This window comes from Squalius cephalus (genome assembly GCF_949319135.1).
Source record: "Squalius cephalus genome assembly, chromosome: 4".
Classification (NCBI taxonomy): Eukaryota; Metazoa; Chordata; class Actinopteri; order Cypriniformes; family Leuciscidae; genus Squalius; species Squalius cephalus.
This window is the reverse complement of record NC_137125.1, coordinates 47647032-47665459: the sequence shown is the minus strand read 5'-3', so window position 1 is coordinate 47665459 and position 18428 is coordinate 47647032. Positions and strand designations below refer to the sequence as shown.

The 18428-nt window shown below is 36.2% G+C and overlaps 1 protein-coding gene across 2 annotated transcripts in view; it reads left to right on the top strand.

The window, feature by feature from the left end:
- Positions 1-18428, top strand: part of cped1 (cadherin-like and PC-esterase domain containing 1) — a gene marked incomplete at its 3' end in the record, with an annotated part of 48177 nt that overhangs the window by 6555 nt on the left and 23194 nt on the right. For both annotated transcript variants that reach the window (XM_079868114.1, XM_079868115.1), the window contains exons 2-14: positions 1605-1776; positions 5768-5862; positions 6449-6530; positions 10062-10146; positions 10224-10374; positions 12052-12182; positions 12750-12822; positions 12924-13079; positions 13667-13771; positions 13995-14146; positions 14895-14944; positions 15927-16113; positions 17479-17647. In XM_079868114.1, coding sequence (XP_079724240.1) covers positions 1605-1776; positions 5768-5862; positions 6449-6530; positions 10062-10146; positions 10224-10374; positions 12052-12182; positions 12750-12822; positions 12924-13079; positions 13667-13771; positions 13995-14146; positions 14895-14944; positions 15927-16113; positions 17479-17647 — 1608 coding nt within the window. The remainder of the gene's footprint in view (positions 1-1604; positions 1777-5767; positions 5863-6448; positions 6531-10061; positions 10147-10223; positions 10375-12051; positions 12183-12749; positions 12823-12923; positions 13080-13666; positions 13772-13994; positions 14147-14894; positions 14945-15926; positions 16114-17478; positions 17648-18428) is intronic.

Genomic DNA, 18428 nt, shown 5'->3' with positions numbered 1-18428 from the left:
TATAAATAATAAATATATTACTGTAGAAATGTATAACTTAATTATTTTTATTTATTATTAGTAGTAGTAGTAGTAGTAATATTGTATTGTTGAAATAAAAGGGTTAGTTATACATTTCTAGTAATCATTATAATTATAAGCATTGTATTTACAAATAAGAATAATATAAAAATAATAATAATAATGTTGTTGTTATTATGATTATATGTAATTATAATTCTTCAATCTAATTAGAAAATATTTAAATATTAAATATTACCTCATGTATAACTAACTCTTTTATATTATTATTATTATTATTATTATTATACACAATATTCTCTTATAATGATTTGTCAAAGTTGTTTAGGTTTTTTTATTTAATCCTTAATTTGTGCATGAGCAATAGTAAACTAAATGAGCAAATAATGGGGTGCAGGGGTTGACTTGGCCATTTAGGACCCTTTCATTAATGTGGCTGAGCTCCCAGATGGAAACAGTTACAAGCAGAGGAGGAGTGGACCACTGAGAGAGAGCGAGAAAGATCAGCACAGCACGACTGCAGAAAAAGATGAACACATACAGAGCAAAGAAAAGGAATCGGTATCACCCATGCTGAAGGAGAGGAAACGCTCCCCTCCCTTCCTCAGTCACACACTCTGCTGAAGCTCTGCCCAAATAACGCTGTGTTCCTCTGAATCTGTTACGCAACATGGAACTGGATGATCGTGTGCTATGTTTAATGACATTTAATCAGACTCATGCTGTCAAACTTTCCTCTGATGCTAAACTAAACCGAATGCCACAGTTCTCTTGTGCAGTTGCCTTCACCTGAAATCTGTCCTTCACATGTCCAGGCATCTAAAGTCTACTCTGATCTAATCCTGCTCTCAGAGAAAACAGGGTTCAGCTCTCCTCCCTACCTGACGGCCCACAGAGGTCATTACCACGCTACACTGCATTATGAGTACTGCTTTTGAAATGCTCGGCTGCCTTTCTGATTAGCCCCTGGGGTTGTGATCCTCACATGTGACACTGTTGAGACCTGTTATATGGAGTCAAATCCATGCCACAAAGATTTGCGAAACAATAAAGTTCTGCAAAAGAAAAAGAAAAGTATCGAGATAAAAAAAGTCTTTAATTTAAAGGTTTTGCAAACAAAAATAAAGATTCACAAAACAAAAATAAAATAGAGCACAATTAAAGATATAATTAATTGCAAAAATCAATGACAGCTATAAAAGAAGCTTAAGAACTTTGTTCCAATTTCCTACAGATTTTGCAACACAGATTTTCCATGGCCATACCTACTAAATCATTTTCAGTGCTCCTTTTATTCTGCATTTCAGTCACGTGTGAGCTCTTGAGACCCTCGAGGTTATGTCTTCAGATCCAGATGCAGATCACAACAGATCAAGGCACCATACTTTGCAATGCTTTATTTTTTTGCAAATATATGTGCCATGGATTTGACTCCATACTGTTATGAACTTCATGGAGAATTTGTAACTTACAAATCAAGTTTATTGTACATTTTACAAGTTGTAAAGGAAGTAACCTTATATACCGGTATTCAAATGTAAAAGTGTAGTTGCTAATAGGCTCCTCTTTTCTTTCTCTCCCAGGTGCATCATTCTAAACACAGCTGTGCGGGAAAAGCCATTGTTCTGACAGGCCAACATGCTCCGACGGACACTGAGGTCCAGTTGTACCAGAGAGTCCTACAGCAGCAGGGTTATCGAGTGGATCAGGCCCGTTATACAGAGACCAGCGCCTCTCTCAGACAGGACAGAAGAGGTGAGAGAGAGACATCCTGCCCTTTTGTGTGTAAATCCAGGTTATATTACCTAGCATACTACTTACTACACAGTACACTGAAACATCTAAAACCTCAAACTATAGTAATCTACAGGGTTGTCACATGACCTCATTTAGCTATTAACATCTATTTGTCATCTCTAATATGCTGTTCTGTAAATATGTAAATGTAGCATTTTTAATTCAATTGTGTGTTAAATCGTGGCTGAAAGTACTTATGTTTTTTTTGCCGACCTGAAAATGTAAGCCCAAGAAAGTGCATTGCATTATGGGATATAGTATTCTATTGAGTGTATTGTCACTGCACATATATGTAATAGGATATCTATGTTTAATTATGCATACTGAACAATTTGTGCATATTATGCACAGAATACATAATGCATACTTAAAAAGGTAAGAGTATGATGTTAATATGCTGTTCAGAACATAGCACACATATGCATGCATAAACTGTATGGGCTCAGGACAGATTGGGTATGTTTGGACTGGCATGCTACCAACTTCTATTTTTGAACCTCGTGTGACAGTATGCAAATTTTGTGGATGCATGGAATGTCTGCAGTGAACTATTACATTCACAAATATGTGTAGTATACAACCAAAGCATGGTACAAAAGCAATGCACTTGACTTTTTCCATTTTTAATGAGAAGAATGAACTGGAATTAATGTCAATTGCAATTTTACTGTTTTTTTTATTATTATATATATATATTTTTTTTTTTATATATATATATTTATATATATATATATATATATATATTTTTTTTTTTTTTTTTAAATATAATCGATTGTTGTTGTTGTCTTACCTTTCTTTGATTCTTTGAATATTTGTTTTATGCAAAAAAATTAAAAGTAATTGTACATTTTCAAGATTGACACTTGTCATGTGACAGCATGTTACTCTTTGAAATGTTTATTTTTGAATACTGCATAGTGTTTCACATTTTTTAGTACGCAGTGCACAGCACATATTGTATAGTACGTAGAATGAGAGTATTCCAACCTAGCCAACCGTCACTTGACTGCTGTGTGTGTGTCTTCATGTTGTGTGTTTATTGTGTTGAGGTATCATTGATTGGTATCCAGGGACACAGTCAAATATAGTTAAGTGGTCATTATACAAAAATATTTGTCTGCAGAATGCTGCGATTGACCAATCAGAATCAAGTATTCCAGAGAGTCATGTAATAAACTGCACTGTTGTGTTCTGCTATGTTCCCGTCCACCATCAGGTGATTCAGGGGTTAATTTGGTCTCTTTACGTTCCCAGCTGGGGTCCTAAAACCCTCCTCCTCATCTCCTGGCTGCACACAGAGAGGTGATTGAGATGGAGGCCTCTCTAGCAAACTGTGCCGTTTCGTTTCTGTAAATGTCTTTCACGTACATAGCGTCGACCATTGATACTTGGTTATGTCATAATTCATCCTGATATTTATATTGATGCATAAACTAGTATTATGCAACTTTATTACCACAAATTGAGGTAGTTAAATGTGATTTCGAGTCCTTTCTTAAAAAATAAACAATACATTTTTTTTACATAACTGTTTTAAGTCCTTTTGAGTACCACATTGGCTGAATGAATGATGTAATGACACATTATTGTGGGTGAATAAATACAAACAAAATACAGTGAGGACCAAATGTCAGTCTACTAATGAAAAGCCTCTATTTTCCATTTTTCCAATTTAGTATAAATTATATGTTATACTTTGAATGACTAATTATGGTATCAGATTAAATGAGATGTTTTGCCTAGACCTAGAATTTTTACAGGATTCTTTGATTAATAGAGAGTTCAAAGGAACAGCATTTATTTGATAGAGAAATCTTTTGTAACGTTATAAATGCATTTACTTTTATTATTCAAACTTAATTTATTTGGATGCCACTTCATTATTTAATTTAATTTAATTTTTTTTTTTTATAATATTTTATTTATTTTATTTTTATATTCATTTTATGAGGCCATGCAAGTATGTACATGTGTATTATGTGAGGAACTGAGCAGGTGTTTGTTTGCCGCTGCGGACTAAGACAGGTTGTCAGCAGCTGTCAGTGAGATTTACGGCCAGACCTGCCAACCACATCAAAAACTTTGAGGTCATCAGGCCAACAGCTCCACCCAAACAACTTTACCAAAAACATACACAGATGCGCTACTGATACATACACTCATCTTAATGCCAAGAACGCTGGAGGCATCAGTGTCCTTTCCATTGCTATTCCATTACTGGCACATTAAACATCTAAGATAGTGTAAAAGTGCAAAGTGTCTGATCATAGATTCACATGTGGTGACAGTTATATAGTCAGTACAGTTATAGAGTCAGTACAGATTAATGAGATGCTAATTTAACTATAGGCTGTTTAGTCTGCAGCAGCCACAGGCTGTTGTCAAGGCTTTGGCCTGGAACTCCACTGGAAACCATGGGAAAACCGTGAAGCAGAAGAATTCAAATGTATGGAATTGATTAGAAATGATGTGCTGTTAACAGCATTATTTGTATAGAATGAGCTGAAATTATCATGATCATATCAGGAGGGACAAGAGGGCTGATTTGGCTATAAACAGTACTTCCTGTTGTTTGGGCTGGGACGGCACTCAGGCACAAATGTTTGGACTTTATGCCAAATACACACCAGCCCATTTCCTGGAGCACTGCTGACTACCACAATAACTACCAGATGTGCTTTTTCCAGTCTCTCTCTCAAAGAATTTAAAGAAGTTTTATTAGCTCAATAAACAATGGTTCAAATTTCTAAAGCATTAATAAACATTACAAATGCACAATCGACTTGATTTCACCAAGTTGAATGTTCCTGGATCAATATCCTTTTGAACATTCCTATTAATCAGTCCTATCCCTATAATTGTTCGTAATCTTAACATTAACCCTTAATCTGATTGGTTGGTTGCAATTTATTATTATTAGTATTAACAACAACAACAACAACAATAATTTTATATATTTATTTTTGGTCGATTAATTAAGCTGTAATGTAATGAAGCTCAGGATATGACCCATTATGTGCCTTAATATATCCTGTTTCAAGTGGGCCGACCATATTGTGCTTTCTATATGGCTAATTGGACATCTGAACCTCTGGTCTAGCATTCTGTGAATTAAAAACGCCACTCATAAATCATATATTTTTGCATGCAGAGAGATTGCGTACACCATATATGGGGGCTACATGTCTTTGATGTCTTGATCGAAACCATGAGCGTCCCTCTTTTAATTCAAAGCTGTACAAAAGAAATAAAAAAGTTAAAAGAATGTCAAGTATACACAAAGGCAATCTTATTCCAAATGGAAAATTGGCTATGTCTCATTTTCTTCCTGACTGCGCTTAGTGTTGCCACAGCGTTATGTAATCCACTTTTGTCCTCATTTTTAGGACTGCAAAAGGACTTCACAACTATTGGCCGCCTTTATTATTAGATTGAAGATTTTTCCAAGCCTTAAGCTTTCTTCCTTATCTCAATATTATGAAAATACAGACAGCTTCACTTAAGTTTTTGTGTTCTTTTTCAGTGTTTACTCAGCTATACTTTGGGGACCATTGTCCCTAGAAGTGAGCTAAATATGACAAAACCTCCCTTTAGGGACATTCCTCAATAAAATGATGGTATTTCGACATTTACTGGTGAAACAGGAATGTATAAATTGGGACACACAATTTTGAATTCATGGGGCCTTTAAATTATAATAAAAAGTTGTTTAGGAATAGGGTTTGGATTCATCTACAGTAGTAATAAATTATTATATTGAACTTTATTTAAAAAAACAATAGAAATGTACGTCCTTATTTAGATTTAGCCAAAAAAAGTGTGTGCTGAACTGCCTTAATCATCTCTTTTTGGCAAACTGTCATCAGCATATATCAGTGCTGATCTTACCATCTTTTTTCTTACTTTATTTTTTCATCTAAATGCTAAATACACTCTCTCTTGAACACAGATGGAAGAGACTGGTCTGTCTTGATATGTCTAAAGGGCTCTGAAAAAAGTTGCCTGCGAAAAATCAACTTTGCCCATCCGCATCACCACCAGAGGGTAAGACCACCCACTCCCTATAGCTGACCGAAATCACATCCAGCGCTCTTCAAGAGATTCCTGTTTATGATCAAATGTAATGCACAATCATTTAAAAAAATATGGCCTGTTATAGATCTGAAACTGAGAAGGAAAATCAAACACAAAAGCCAAGTGCTTATGCCAAATGCTTTTTGTTTGAAATGCATGTGAAATAAGATCCGGTCCAGAGGTTCAAAGGAAATGTTTATAGAAACCAGGACGCAGTAAAACATTCCAACATCTCTCTCTAAATGCAGAAAATATAGAAGAGCTTGAGCCATTCTTGTATTTTACTTACAATTAATTTTAAACCTGTATTTAGTAATGCTAATATAATGATCAGATTTGCTTAAATATCCCAGCTGTTGCGAGTTTCTTGGGTCAGTTATAGTTCTGGAATTGATCCAAGAGCAACTGCTACTTACTGTGTCAGTTATTAAATCTCTTTCGCTCGTGGGCCATTAGTCATCTCGCAGGATCTTTAGGCATTACAGAAAGACTGTTTTAAAGGTTTTTAAACTATCCATCAGGGTGGTCTTGGTTAAACTCTGACCTCTTCACACAGGTTAACATAATACCAGCCTTTGCCGGAGCGTTTCTGGACATGGGCGGAGTCTGCCGGTTTTTGACGGACAGCCAGTTGTCAGGTGAGCCGGAATGTTCCAGGCATTTTAGTTTTTAACACTGATACTGAGACATTAATATTTGCAGCCACAACATGATATGAGCAGTTTTTAAAGTGTTGATTGAGTTTTTTCTGTGGAACACAAAAGGAGACGTTTTGCATATTCATGTTTCTCTTTTCTGTATGACAAAAGCAGTCCAGTGATCTGGGGTTTTAAAAAAATAAAATAAAATCACCATAAAAGTAGTGACGTGCGCTATATTCGAAGTCTTCTAAAATAATATGACATGTTTTTGCAAGAAGTTGACATTTTACAAGAAACTAAAAGGGATATGTTCTCATAAAAAATAAATTTCTGTCATTTACTCAACTTAATGTTGTTCCAAACCTGTATGGCTTACTTTCATCTGTGGAACACTAAAAAATATATTTATTTGAAAGAGTTTGAACCATTTTTTAATTATGTGCCATGTATTAATTATATTGTTGAATTTATTTATATTTTGAATTATATATTTTTCATCTTTTCAGTTTTCATTTGAATTTAAGTTTTAGTAATTATATACGCTTTTGTTATTTTTATACGTTTTTGTAATATTTATTTTTACATTTAATTTAGTACTTCATCTTAAACTTATCAGTTAGTTACCAAGGCAACATTTTAAGTTTATGTTTCTATTTTTTGTTTTGTTTTGTCAAATTATGTTATTTTTTTCATATTTTATTTTATTTCAGCTTTATATAAATTGCCAAAGTTAACAAAAACAACACTGGGTCAAAAACAACCCCTTTGGAGCTCTTTGGCTTTCATTAGGATTTCAAATTCCTTTATAATAAAGATTCATCATTTAAATTGGTTGGAAAAACAAAGTCCATTCTCAATTTAACTGACATTTCTGACAGTGGTGTGTGTGTGTGTGTGTGTGTGTGTGTGTGTGTGTGTGTGTGTGTTCTTGTACAACTATCTTTGTGAGGACCAGTTTGAGTTTTAGACCATTGGAGTGAGGACAAAGAGAGTAAAGTGAGGACATTTTGTCCGGTCCTCACTTTCTGAGACCCCTTTAAAGGCCTGTTTGAGGGTCAAGACTTGGTTTTAGGGATAAGGTTATAATTGGGTTAAGGGTAGGTTTAGGGTAAGGGTTCGGGTTAGGCACTTAGTTGTGATGGGTAAGGTTAGGGTAAGCGGCTAGAGATTGCATTGTGTTAATGAATGTCCTCATAAAGATAGATGTACAAGAATGTGTGTGTGTGTGTCTGTGTCTGTGTCTCTGTGTATGTGTGTGTGTGTGTGTGTGTGTGTGTGTGTGTGTGTGTGTGTGTGTGTGTGTGTGTGTGTGTGTGTGTGTGTGTGTGTGTGAGTGAGTGACGCACTTCAGTCAGCAGTGTATTGGAGTGTTTTAAGGTTTTCTCTGTAATTGCTTATAAAAGTCAGTGTCAAGGGTGATATGTTGCATGGATATTAAAAGGTAAGTGCAAATAATAAATGACATTTAATTTCAGCAATAGTGAATTTTCTTAAATGTCAGAGGAACGCCGTATTTACGAAGCTCTTTGAACTTGATCATGCTTAATTTAACTACTTTAAACCAATTATGGGCATCACCACTGAAAGACCTCAAAGGAGGAGGATGACAGTGCCTATGTTTTGTGACAATAATGACCGATTTTTCACCCGCTGCCCCTGTGGCATCAAGACCGCCCAGCTTCAGAAAAGGAGGCTTTGTCTCCGGCTCTGAAACAATATTGTCCTTCCTGTTGGCCCGTCGCCCACAGAAACAAGAACGATTGAGTCCTGGTGTTTGGGGTTTGGCTAGGCAAGGTTGTGTCCTCTTTATAATCATATCTGAAGGCAGGCGTACAGTAGGGTGCACAAATATGACATGGACAGGTCAGTCACCAAGTTGAATGTAAACTCAGCATAGCTCACACACTTGGGTTGGGAGTGACCAGGACTTTGGCAGAAGCCCGAGTTACAGAGATCCTGATGTTTTTCCAAGTGTTTCATAAGGGTTTGGGGTTTGAAACGGGGCCCAAGGCTGGTGTGGTGTGGGTTAACAGAACAAGGTTTGTAGATGTGTAATGTAGAGATGTTTGAGGGTCTTAAGCATTGCTTCAGTTGTGTGGTATATTGGCATCCTTTCTCACGTGTGTGTTTCTGATTAAATGGTGACACACACAGGGACTAGAATCAGTGAAGGAATTTACATTCGCACAGCAGTGCCAAATCACTCTCTCACTCAGAAATGCTGAGTGCATGTGTTGATATGAAGCCTATAAACACACATTTGCACACTGCACACACTTTGATTTCTATTGGTCTTTAAGTTGGTTATAATTGCAATCAAATGATCCTATATAATGCAAATGGCCTCACAGGACCGTGATCTGGCTCTAGCAATGGAGCCTTGTGCACCACCACAGAAATACGAACTGAAGAGACTGACAAAATGAACTGAGACTCATCACTTGATGCGAATGTGGCTGCTTTGAAGAGAAAGCTTTTATCGCTAGTTGTTTTGTCGTGTCACGCCTGGCACATGTCACTCTAAAATGCAACTTCTGGCAGTTTCAGAAGTGAATGAAGATATGTAGTCTCTTTGTTAACAATGTTTCCATTGAGAATGTGTCCATATTGCAAAACATATACTACTGTTCAAATTCAGCAAGGATGTATTACATTTATCATAGTCTTTTGCACTGTTACAAACAACATATTTCAGATAAATGCTGTACTTTTGAACTTTTTATTCATCAAAGAATCATGAAAAAAATGAATCATGGTTTCCACAAAAATATTAAGCAGCACAACTGTGTTTAACATTGATAATAACAATAATAAGAAGGAATGTTTTTGAGCATTGAATCCGCATATTGGAATGATGTTATTCAGTTACTTTAAATTGTAATATTCACAGTATTACTGTTTTTACTGTATTTTTGATTGAATAAATTCAGTCTTGGTGAGCATAAGAGACCTACCTTGTTTTAACCAAATTCTGAGGCAGAATTGCACATCTTTTCATGGAGAAAGGAATGCATTGCGACATTGAAAGTCATTCTAACATGGCAGATGAAGCGAGGAAAACGTCAATTACTTTTTAAAAAGGAAATTTTTTACCTAATATTTGTGTGCAGTGAAATTTTCTGACTAGCTTGCTGTTAGCTTAGCACCACGCTAGTGTCAAATTCTATTTAAATAATCTGAGATTAAAGTCTCTTGTGTGCTTCATGTTTGTTTTGCACTTTCTGCCTATGTAGTGCATCCAAAATCAATCACTTATGAGGTTATGAGGCTGCTTTGTGTCGACGGTTATCAGTAAGGCAAGCAGCTCAGTTTATTTATCACAGAAGCAAAACCTGCATGTGAGAAACGTGGTGAGACTCAACGATTCGCTAACGTGGGATCTCTAGACAGATGTCTGGAGGTCTTTGTGGAAAGAATTGAAGTAGTTTTGGCCTTCATGTCGATGCATGTGCTATGCGTCTTCCTCACAGAGGAAATCAATGTGCCTGACTCTATTCTCCTCTGCCTTCTCTGTTTTTCTTTTCTCAGGAGTGACATTACCCATACACCCTTCAGCCTGTGCTTTTACCACATCTCCACAAGAGGGAAGCCCAAACACTGCTGAAGATCAACAGTAAGTCATGCCACATCTGAGGGAAATGGCCAACCAAAAATGTTTTTCTTCAGAGTTGTTGTGATTGTGTCCTACAGGAGGCAGCCAATCACACGCTCGGACAATCAGGGCCTGAATGCTACTGTAAATGTATACGTCCTGGTTACCTCTGCAACACCGCTGACCGCTTTCGTCCACCGCACAGCCTTGGTCAAAACCCACCTGGATAAAGCTAGTTATGCTATTGAGGTAAGGAAACATTTTCCTTAGAGTGAGAAAGCTGTAAAACAATTACAGTTTAAATAAAACAATATCTGCATGTCAATACTCAAATGAGCTTAGAAATCATTATTAGGTGCCTTTTGGCTATTTTGATAAGCATTTATATTTTTTAAATCAGATCAGATGAGATTTCTCTAGTCTTAATATTGCAGTGTGTGTCCCTGTGCTGCAGTTTACTGATGATGAAGGCTTGGCTAAGCATTTATTCCTCATGTGATGTTTATTAGGCGTCCACGCAGCTGTGAAACACTGCTCTCATTGCTGTGTGTGTGTGTGTGTGTGTGATGCCAGATTACTTAAGAGGCTTCAGTCAGTCTTGTAAACAGCTGGAGGGCACATTGAGATCTAATATGAGACAGATCATGTTTACTGAGTTTCAATGGTTGATAAAAGAGTCCTGACAAACAAGCAGATCACTATAAAGCCTTCATAAAGGTCGGCTCGTTCCCCTCTGGTCCTGTGTGAGTGTGTGTGTGTGTGTGCGTGTTTGTGTGTGTGCGTGCCGTGTGATATAGATCACGATGTTATGCAAAACTGCCTTAGACCGTTTGTGGGCAACAATGTGTCCTTGTGACAAAATCTCTCCTTAGTGTCATCTTCATTAAAAATAATGTTAGGGTTAAAGTTATGTCTATGGTAGCTCCTAATTAAGATGGTTTAGTACATGTTTTGTGTGGTCTATGTCATTTCACAAGCATAAACAATTGTTCTTCTACTGCCCCCTAACGGTACTGCTCTGTCATTACTCTTCAGGTGGGTTCATCAACTTCCTCTGTCTGTTGTACTGCAGTGTACAGTGGAATGGTTTCTCTCATGTGATGATACTGTGTACAGATCACTCACAAAGTTAGCGTGCCAAATACACATTTAATATTTTTACTGTTCACAAAGATGTTCTTGAAAACGCTGGGATTTATTAAAGTTAATATTAAAGGGATGGCTCACCCAAAAATGAAAGTTGTCATTATTCACTCACCCTCAAGTTGTTCCAAACCTGCATGACGTTCTTTCTTCTGTTGAATATAAAGGAAGATATTTTGAAGAATGTTGGTAAACAAACAGTTTCTGGTCCCCATTGACTTCCATAGTATTTTTATTTCTATACTATGGAAGTCAGTGGGGACCAGAATATTTGGTTACCCACATTCTTCAGAATCTTGAAATGAATATAGTTTTGCAACAACTTGAGGGTGAGTAAATGTCAGAACTTTCATTTTTGGGTGAACTATCCCTTTAACTGCATAGGCTAAACACTATGCAAAATTATTTTTTTTTTAAAAATGACAAGCTGAATAGGAAATGTTTCTGACTTCTAAATAATTATTTTATAGCTATGTAATTGGTTCACCCAGAAAATTGTATTTATACCGTAAATATCCTTTATAACTCGATCTCCACTAGGTGGTGACAACTCGTACTAAAACTTGTTGACAGTTAAAGTTTGTCTTCCATGTGGGAGAGCATGTCACTGGTAAATCAGCATTGATGAACAGGTTTTGTAGTGTAGAATTTGCAGTGTTCTGCTCAATTTGTTTAGAGAGAGACTGAACGGATGCTGAATGATGGAGTGATGAGATCTCTCTGTTATTGATGCTCTTCATCTTTGGGTTTATGTACTGTGTCAGACCTCTCTCTCTCTTTCAGTTGCAGGTATTCTTTAGAGAAAGACTGGGTCTTTTGCTCTCTCATCAAGCCATTGATCACATGAATCACGTTATCAGCGACATCCTGAAAGCTGCTCTATTATCCACGAAGGAGAGCAGCTCTTCACCAAGGTCATAAACACACATCATCCAGAAAGTGCCCACATACTTTAATCTTAAAAAAGTGTGTCTTTTGTTGTTATATAACAACAGATTATAAAAATACTGGTTACACTTTACAGTCGTAAAATAAAATCATATAATGCGTTGGGCAATATATTTGTTATCAGTGTTGAGGAAAGTTACTTTTAAAAGTAATTCATTAAGTAACTAATTGCATTACCTAGTTTCTTGCTTGTTTGTTTTTAATAAACTAATAAATAATATTAAAATAATAACTGTAAATTCACACCTGTACAGTAGAGGGCGCAGCTCAAACAAACCTGGATTGCAGAAGAATAGGACAAATACTAATGTTGACCTTATTTTAAAGTGTTACCAAACTATTTAAACCTGATAAATGTTTTTTTTAATGCATGACTAAAACTGTGTTTGTCCTGTATTTAACTTAAAAGCCATTGATTTAATAATTTGTTTTATTAATAATACTTTTGGCTATACTGTATACATAATTTTATAATATATATGTTGATCAGCTCAATGTATAAAATCTTGGTTATTTGTTTTTTTTTCTTATAGGTGTAAGCTGTGTTTTCAGTTAATGACCTTCTCATTGCACTATAACGCTTCTCTTCGTCCAGTGGTGGTGAAGGTAAGAATGAACACCCATCCATGATCTCCCATTCTCCCATGCAACAAGCTCTCGATATGACCACTAGATGGCAGCATATCAACACACACTTTCTGTCACAGCTTCAGACTGATCTACACTTTGATGGAATGAAGGACCCTCACTTTGACGGACAGATAGCCAAAGAGTATATGCTGGAGGATGTGCTGAAACTGCTTTTCCCAGTATGCAACAGTGAGCCCAGTTCACCTCTTAGCACGCAGGAAGAGACCCAAAAGGTAAAACGGACGTCCGTGTGTCCTTATGTTTTCAAAGTTAATTAATAAACACAGTTCTCTTTTTTTTATGTGTCCTGACTCACTCCTTTTGGAGTGGATGTAGGCACATCCAAAAAATGTTTTCAGAACATTTATTCTGTGAGAGGAAATAAAATGTCCAATCACAGGTTTTACCGAGATATATTCAGTCATATTATCTTACCATATTTGCCCCCATGATGCAACTTGGTCCATGTAAAATAAAACCGCCACTGAGTTTGTGTGATTTTAAACATATGTAAATTTAAAAGGACATTTACGAGTAGAACTAATTTTATGAACCCATTCTTGCAGTAAATGCATTCAATTCAGTCCAAAGTATTTTTTTTTCTGCTTGTGTTTCATGAATGAGGCCTATTTAATAAAAATGGAATTAAAATGTCAAATAAGTCATTTCCCATGCTTTACAAACAGTCAATTTTTTATTTAGTTCAATTTCCTTGTCTTCTTTGTTGCTTTCTAAAATAGTCTTCTTTTCCCCCATGCACATCAATAGTTTTTATCATTAATCATTAATTGTGGCCTAATTATTTGAACTCGTGCTGCAGTACGGTGACTGTGAGGGGCCAAACGGTCTGTGTCTGCCTCCAGATGAGATGCATTTACTGCGGCAGTTTAATCAGCACCTCAATAGACCAGGACCCTTCCAGCTGGTAAAGACACATTTTATGTACTTTTAAATATGCTCATATTAGCTATAGTATACATGCTTCTTAATATGGACTAACAGCCATACATTTAATTGAATTTGACATGCAAACATGCATAATGTTTGAAGGATCTTTCCATGTAAACTTATCGCATAATAAACCTGTATGTCCCTGTTGTGCATTTTTGTCTGTTAAATAAATCAAGTGTGTGTGTGTGTGTTGGCAGCTGTACCCTATATCTTCTCCTCCTGATGATCTCCGCCATGATCTAATCCAGGGAGAGTCCCTCAGCGCACATGATTATGGATGGAGACCAGCTCTCATGGCCCTGCTCCAAGAACTCAGTCTTTACTACATGAGAAGACATCAGACTGAAAGGTTACACACATACTTGCACATCATGACACATTTGCAGATTCCCCGGGTTATATCATCAAGACTTATCCTTTCTCCAACGACGAGATGAGTTATGCTGTAGGCGTGCAAAATTCTGCAAGGGTCCGGAGATAATTTCATACAAATTGCTTTGTATTCAATCATTCTTAGTGATGTCCTGTTTTAAGCCTGTGGTGCATTAGGTCATCTGCAGTCCAGTCAAAACATTTGTTTTTACAGTATTTCTCACACAATATCTCCCAAACCCCCTGATGTCTTACTTTTATATATTCCCTTTTTTTCCTTTTAATTTTCTCATTCTCGCACATCATCTGTCAATGTAAAGAAACTTGAGAAAATCCCTATTGAGTGAATTATTCTCTTTTAGTTAATATTATTAAAATATTTGAAATGGTTTACAATTAAAAAAAAACTGTCAAATACACGTTTGCATTTTCAGAATAGCATAATTTCACATATTCTTTCATTTAAAAATGGTTAAAAAAAGCTCTGTTGTACAAAGTTATAACAGTCCTTGAGCATCTTACTAAGTTAAGACACCTTTTCTGAACACTGATTGTTTTTATATGTTAAAATGAGGAGGGGAAAGTCATAAAATGCTTGCTTTTGCTATTCCTGGAAAACAATCTGCTAACGTTCCATTCTTCCAATCACCTGCATTAATAAAGTATTTTAGAGCACTTGTTGAGTTTTCTACTTAAAATCGCTGTACTTTCTATAATTCCAACAGTTTGGATGAGCCAAAGAGCCCAGAGGCATCAGATTCACTGTCAAGAAAAGGTAAGTACCATGTGGTAACATATTAACCTGACTATAAGAATTACAAATAAACATTTGTTTTTATAAAGCACCTACTGTTTTTACTTAATAAAAATACATTTGCCAATGTAATAACTGCACTATAAACCCGAAGTTGGCAAAACTGAAAAAAAATTAGGCAACCAGTTACATCAAAATTTTAAGTGAAGAAATTCAAAGTTTAAGTAAGCAGAACTGGCAGATTTATATTTTGTACTCGTACATTTTATTTGCTCTTAACTTGAAATATTTGAGTAAGTTAATTCATACATTTAACTTAGAATTATCATGTCTCAACTTAAATATTTTTTAGTATTGGCAATGTGGCTACTAGCTTTAACTATTATTCAGTAAATTCTAACTTTCTAATTGGTACCACAATGCTTTGATAGTATTAGCATGGCATAGCAATTGCTAGAGTACAGCGAATTAGAACAATTATCATATTTCTGTTCTCAAACTAAGCTCATGTTCCACTCGTCAACATGAACCCCCCCCCCCCCCCCCCCCCCAAAAAAAAACACATAACAGAGACTAGCACATAACACATTGATACACTAAATTAGCATAGCAAAACAATAAACACTACTAAAACTCCCACTTAACATTAATCTTGCACAAAAAGCATTATGTAACACTTAATTTTAGCATTTACTCACCATTTCGAGTCTCATGGCAAAGCATGCTGGGAAATAGAAATCCCAGCCCTGTTTCAGTCAAATTTAACTGTTTAAATTAAACAAAACAATTAATGTGTTTAAATGTGTTAGTTTTGTGGAGTTAAAAGAAAAATAAAGTGCTAAATAAATACTCATAAAAGTTAATTTGATTGAACTAATTTGTTTAATTGAAGTTTACCCTACTCAAAGCAATTAATTATTTTGACATTATTTTGACAATTATTTTTTACAGTGCACTGGTAATCAGTATAAAACCATTAAATGCGCCTTACTTCTGTTTTAAGGGAGGTGTGTTGATCCTCACCTGAGGCAGTTGTACACAGACCCTCCGATGGCCCTGATGCCGACGTTTAACGCATGGATGAAGGAATATCGAGCCGAGGTTCCATTTGATGTGATCACCATTCATATCCGTCCAGAACCAGTCAGCCCACACTGTCACATTCACCTGGACGAACATCGTGGACCCAGGTAGACCAAACCTATATGGCATAACCACAAACTCAATGGCCAGATTGTAGAATTAATTATTGTGGCATTCAAATGTACATTTAAGAGATTAATTTTATGTGCATAAAATCACGGAAACTTTACTATGTGGACTGAGCAGCCATGCAGTCAGTGTTGTAAAACACTGCAGCTTGAGCTGGGAAACAATGAACAAAGGGTATGCGGTACGGTTAGTGCCGTCGCTGCTTTTTTCTTGGTAATCAGATCTAGCTTCTTATGTGTCAGCTCAAACTCACTTCACCGTTTGATTGATTTATCAGATTAATTTCTGAATTTGCTTTCCCATGCATGGCGAGTCACACACACACACACACACACACACACACACACACACACACACACACACACACACACACACACACACACACACACACTCTCACACACACACACACACACACACACACACACACACACACACACACACACACACACACACACACACACTCACACACACACACACACACACACACACACACACATACATTTAAATTCCCTGATTACTGTCTACTGGACTCCATTACAGCCTGTAATCTCTAATACCCACAGAGGGGGAAAAAGCGCTTTTACACATTTAAAGCTGACCCTGACCCAAGATTATAATAAGCAGCTATTGGGCTTTTAATTGGTATTTAATAAAGAAATGTTTAATGATAATAATAAATAACATAGTCAACATTTAACATGGATATAAATTCTTTTTATAATGTTCAATAATGTATATTTTGATAATAATATTTATGTTATATTTTATATATATATATATATATATAATATATAGTAGTCAACATTTGAAGTGGATCAAAACCTTTCATCAAAGTTATACATTCATTTTGAACAATACCCGTTCTTGTCTTAGGACAACTTTGATCAACCTTTTTGATCCACTTCAAATTTTTACTACTGTATATATATCAACCTGACTTCATTAGATTATATCAATGAAAGTAATTTTATTGGTTAGATTACATATAAACAACTCCTTAAAATAACAGCTGCAAGTTCCCACTTTTTACAGTGAAGCCTTTCGGAGAAAGACTCAATTGTAAGGTTATTAGTTCTACTCATAGAAAGCAGAGGGTTGATGGATCCGTCTGAAAGCAGTCTGGGCTGTCTCTTTTCTCAAGGTTTTGTGAAAGCACAGACTTATTTGTCCACGAGTGAGGGGTCACCTGTTGACTGGGACCCAGTTTTAATCCACAGTAATCCTCCTCCCCTGTCGCAGCAAGAATAACCCCAAAAGTGAAGGGTGTGTGTGTTTGTGAGTGTGTGTGCGCATAAGTGATCGGGTACACTGAGTTCCTCAGAACTTTCCTCTGTTTCCTTCAGAATGGCAAACTATCCAGTTGGCCTGGGCAACAGCAGAATCAACATTCTGGTGATGGACGAATCAGAGGCCGAGCCTGTCGTCATGACGATATACACTCTGCACATATACCGCGAAAGCAGGCCCAGTCTGCCAATGTTTGATGAGTATGTGATGTGCAGCTTTGTGCAGGTATGCAGGACAAACACACACACTCTCACCAACCCCTGCCCTAAACTCAGCAGCAGACACTAATACACACATCTGTCTGAGAGGAATTTGTCGGCTTACATTCCTACACTCTCAGAAAAATGGTACAAAAGCTGTCACTGGGGTGGTACCCTTTCAAAAGGTACACCTTTGTTCCTTATTTACCCCTAAACGGTGCATATTAGCATCTTAAAGGTACATATTAGTACCTAAATGGTACATACCGCCCCAGTGACAGATTTTATACCTTTTTTTCAGTAGTCTTGAATCTTTAGAACTGGTTTTAAACCAAGAAACTCTCATTTTGAGGATGTTTACTTCCATCTTGGATTCAGTCCATCCAACACTCACTTTCTTTCTTGTGGATGTTCAGGTTTCAGTGCAAGCTGATAGCGCTGATCGTAGACTCAGTTATACTGGATCACAGCAGGTTTCTGTCACACAGTGTTGACTCATGCTTGTGTGTGTGTGGGGGTGGGGATTAACACATTGATAAATGATTTAATCATTGCCATTTATATGCAACAATATTTACCTACTTGTAAATTTTTAATTTTTGTTAAATGTAAAAGCCCACACAGCAAAATCTATGAACATTTTGAGTGTGATGCAAATGAATCATTGAATTGATTTAAAGGGACCAACAATAAAACACTTTTTTTTATTTTTTACTGAATTAGATATGTTTGGAATATTATTCCAAAATGTATTTTAAATCGTCACTACTTCTCAATGGTTTCTTTGTATGTCATGATTCTCTGGA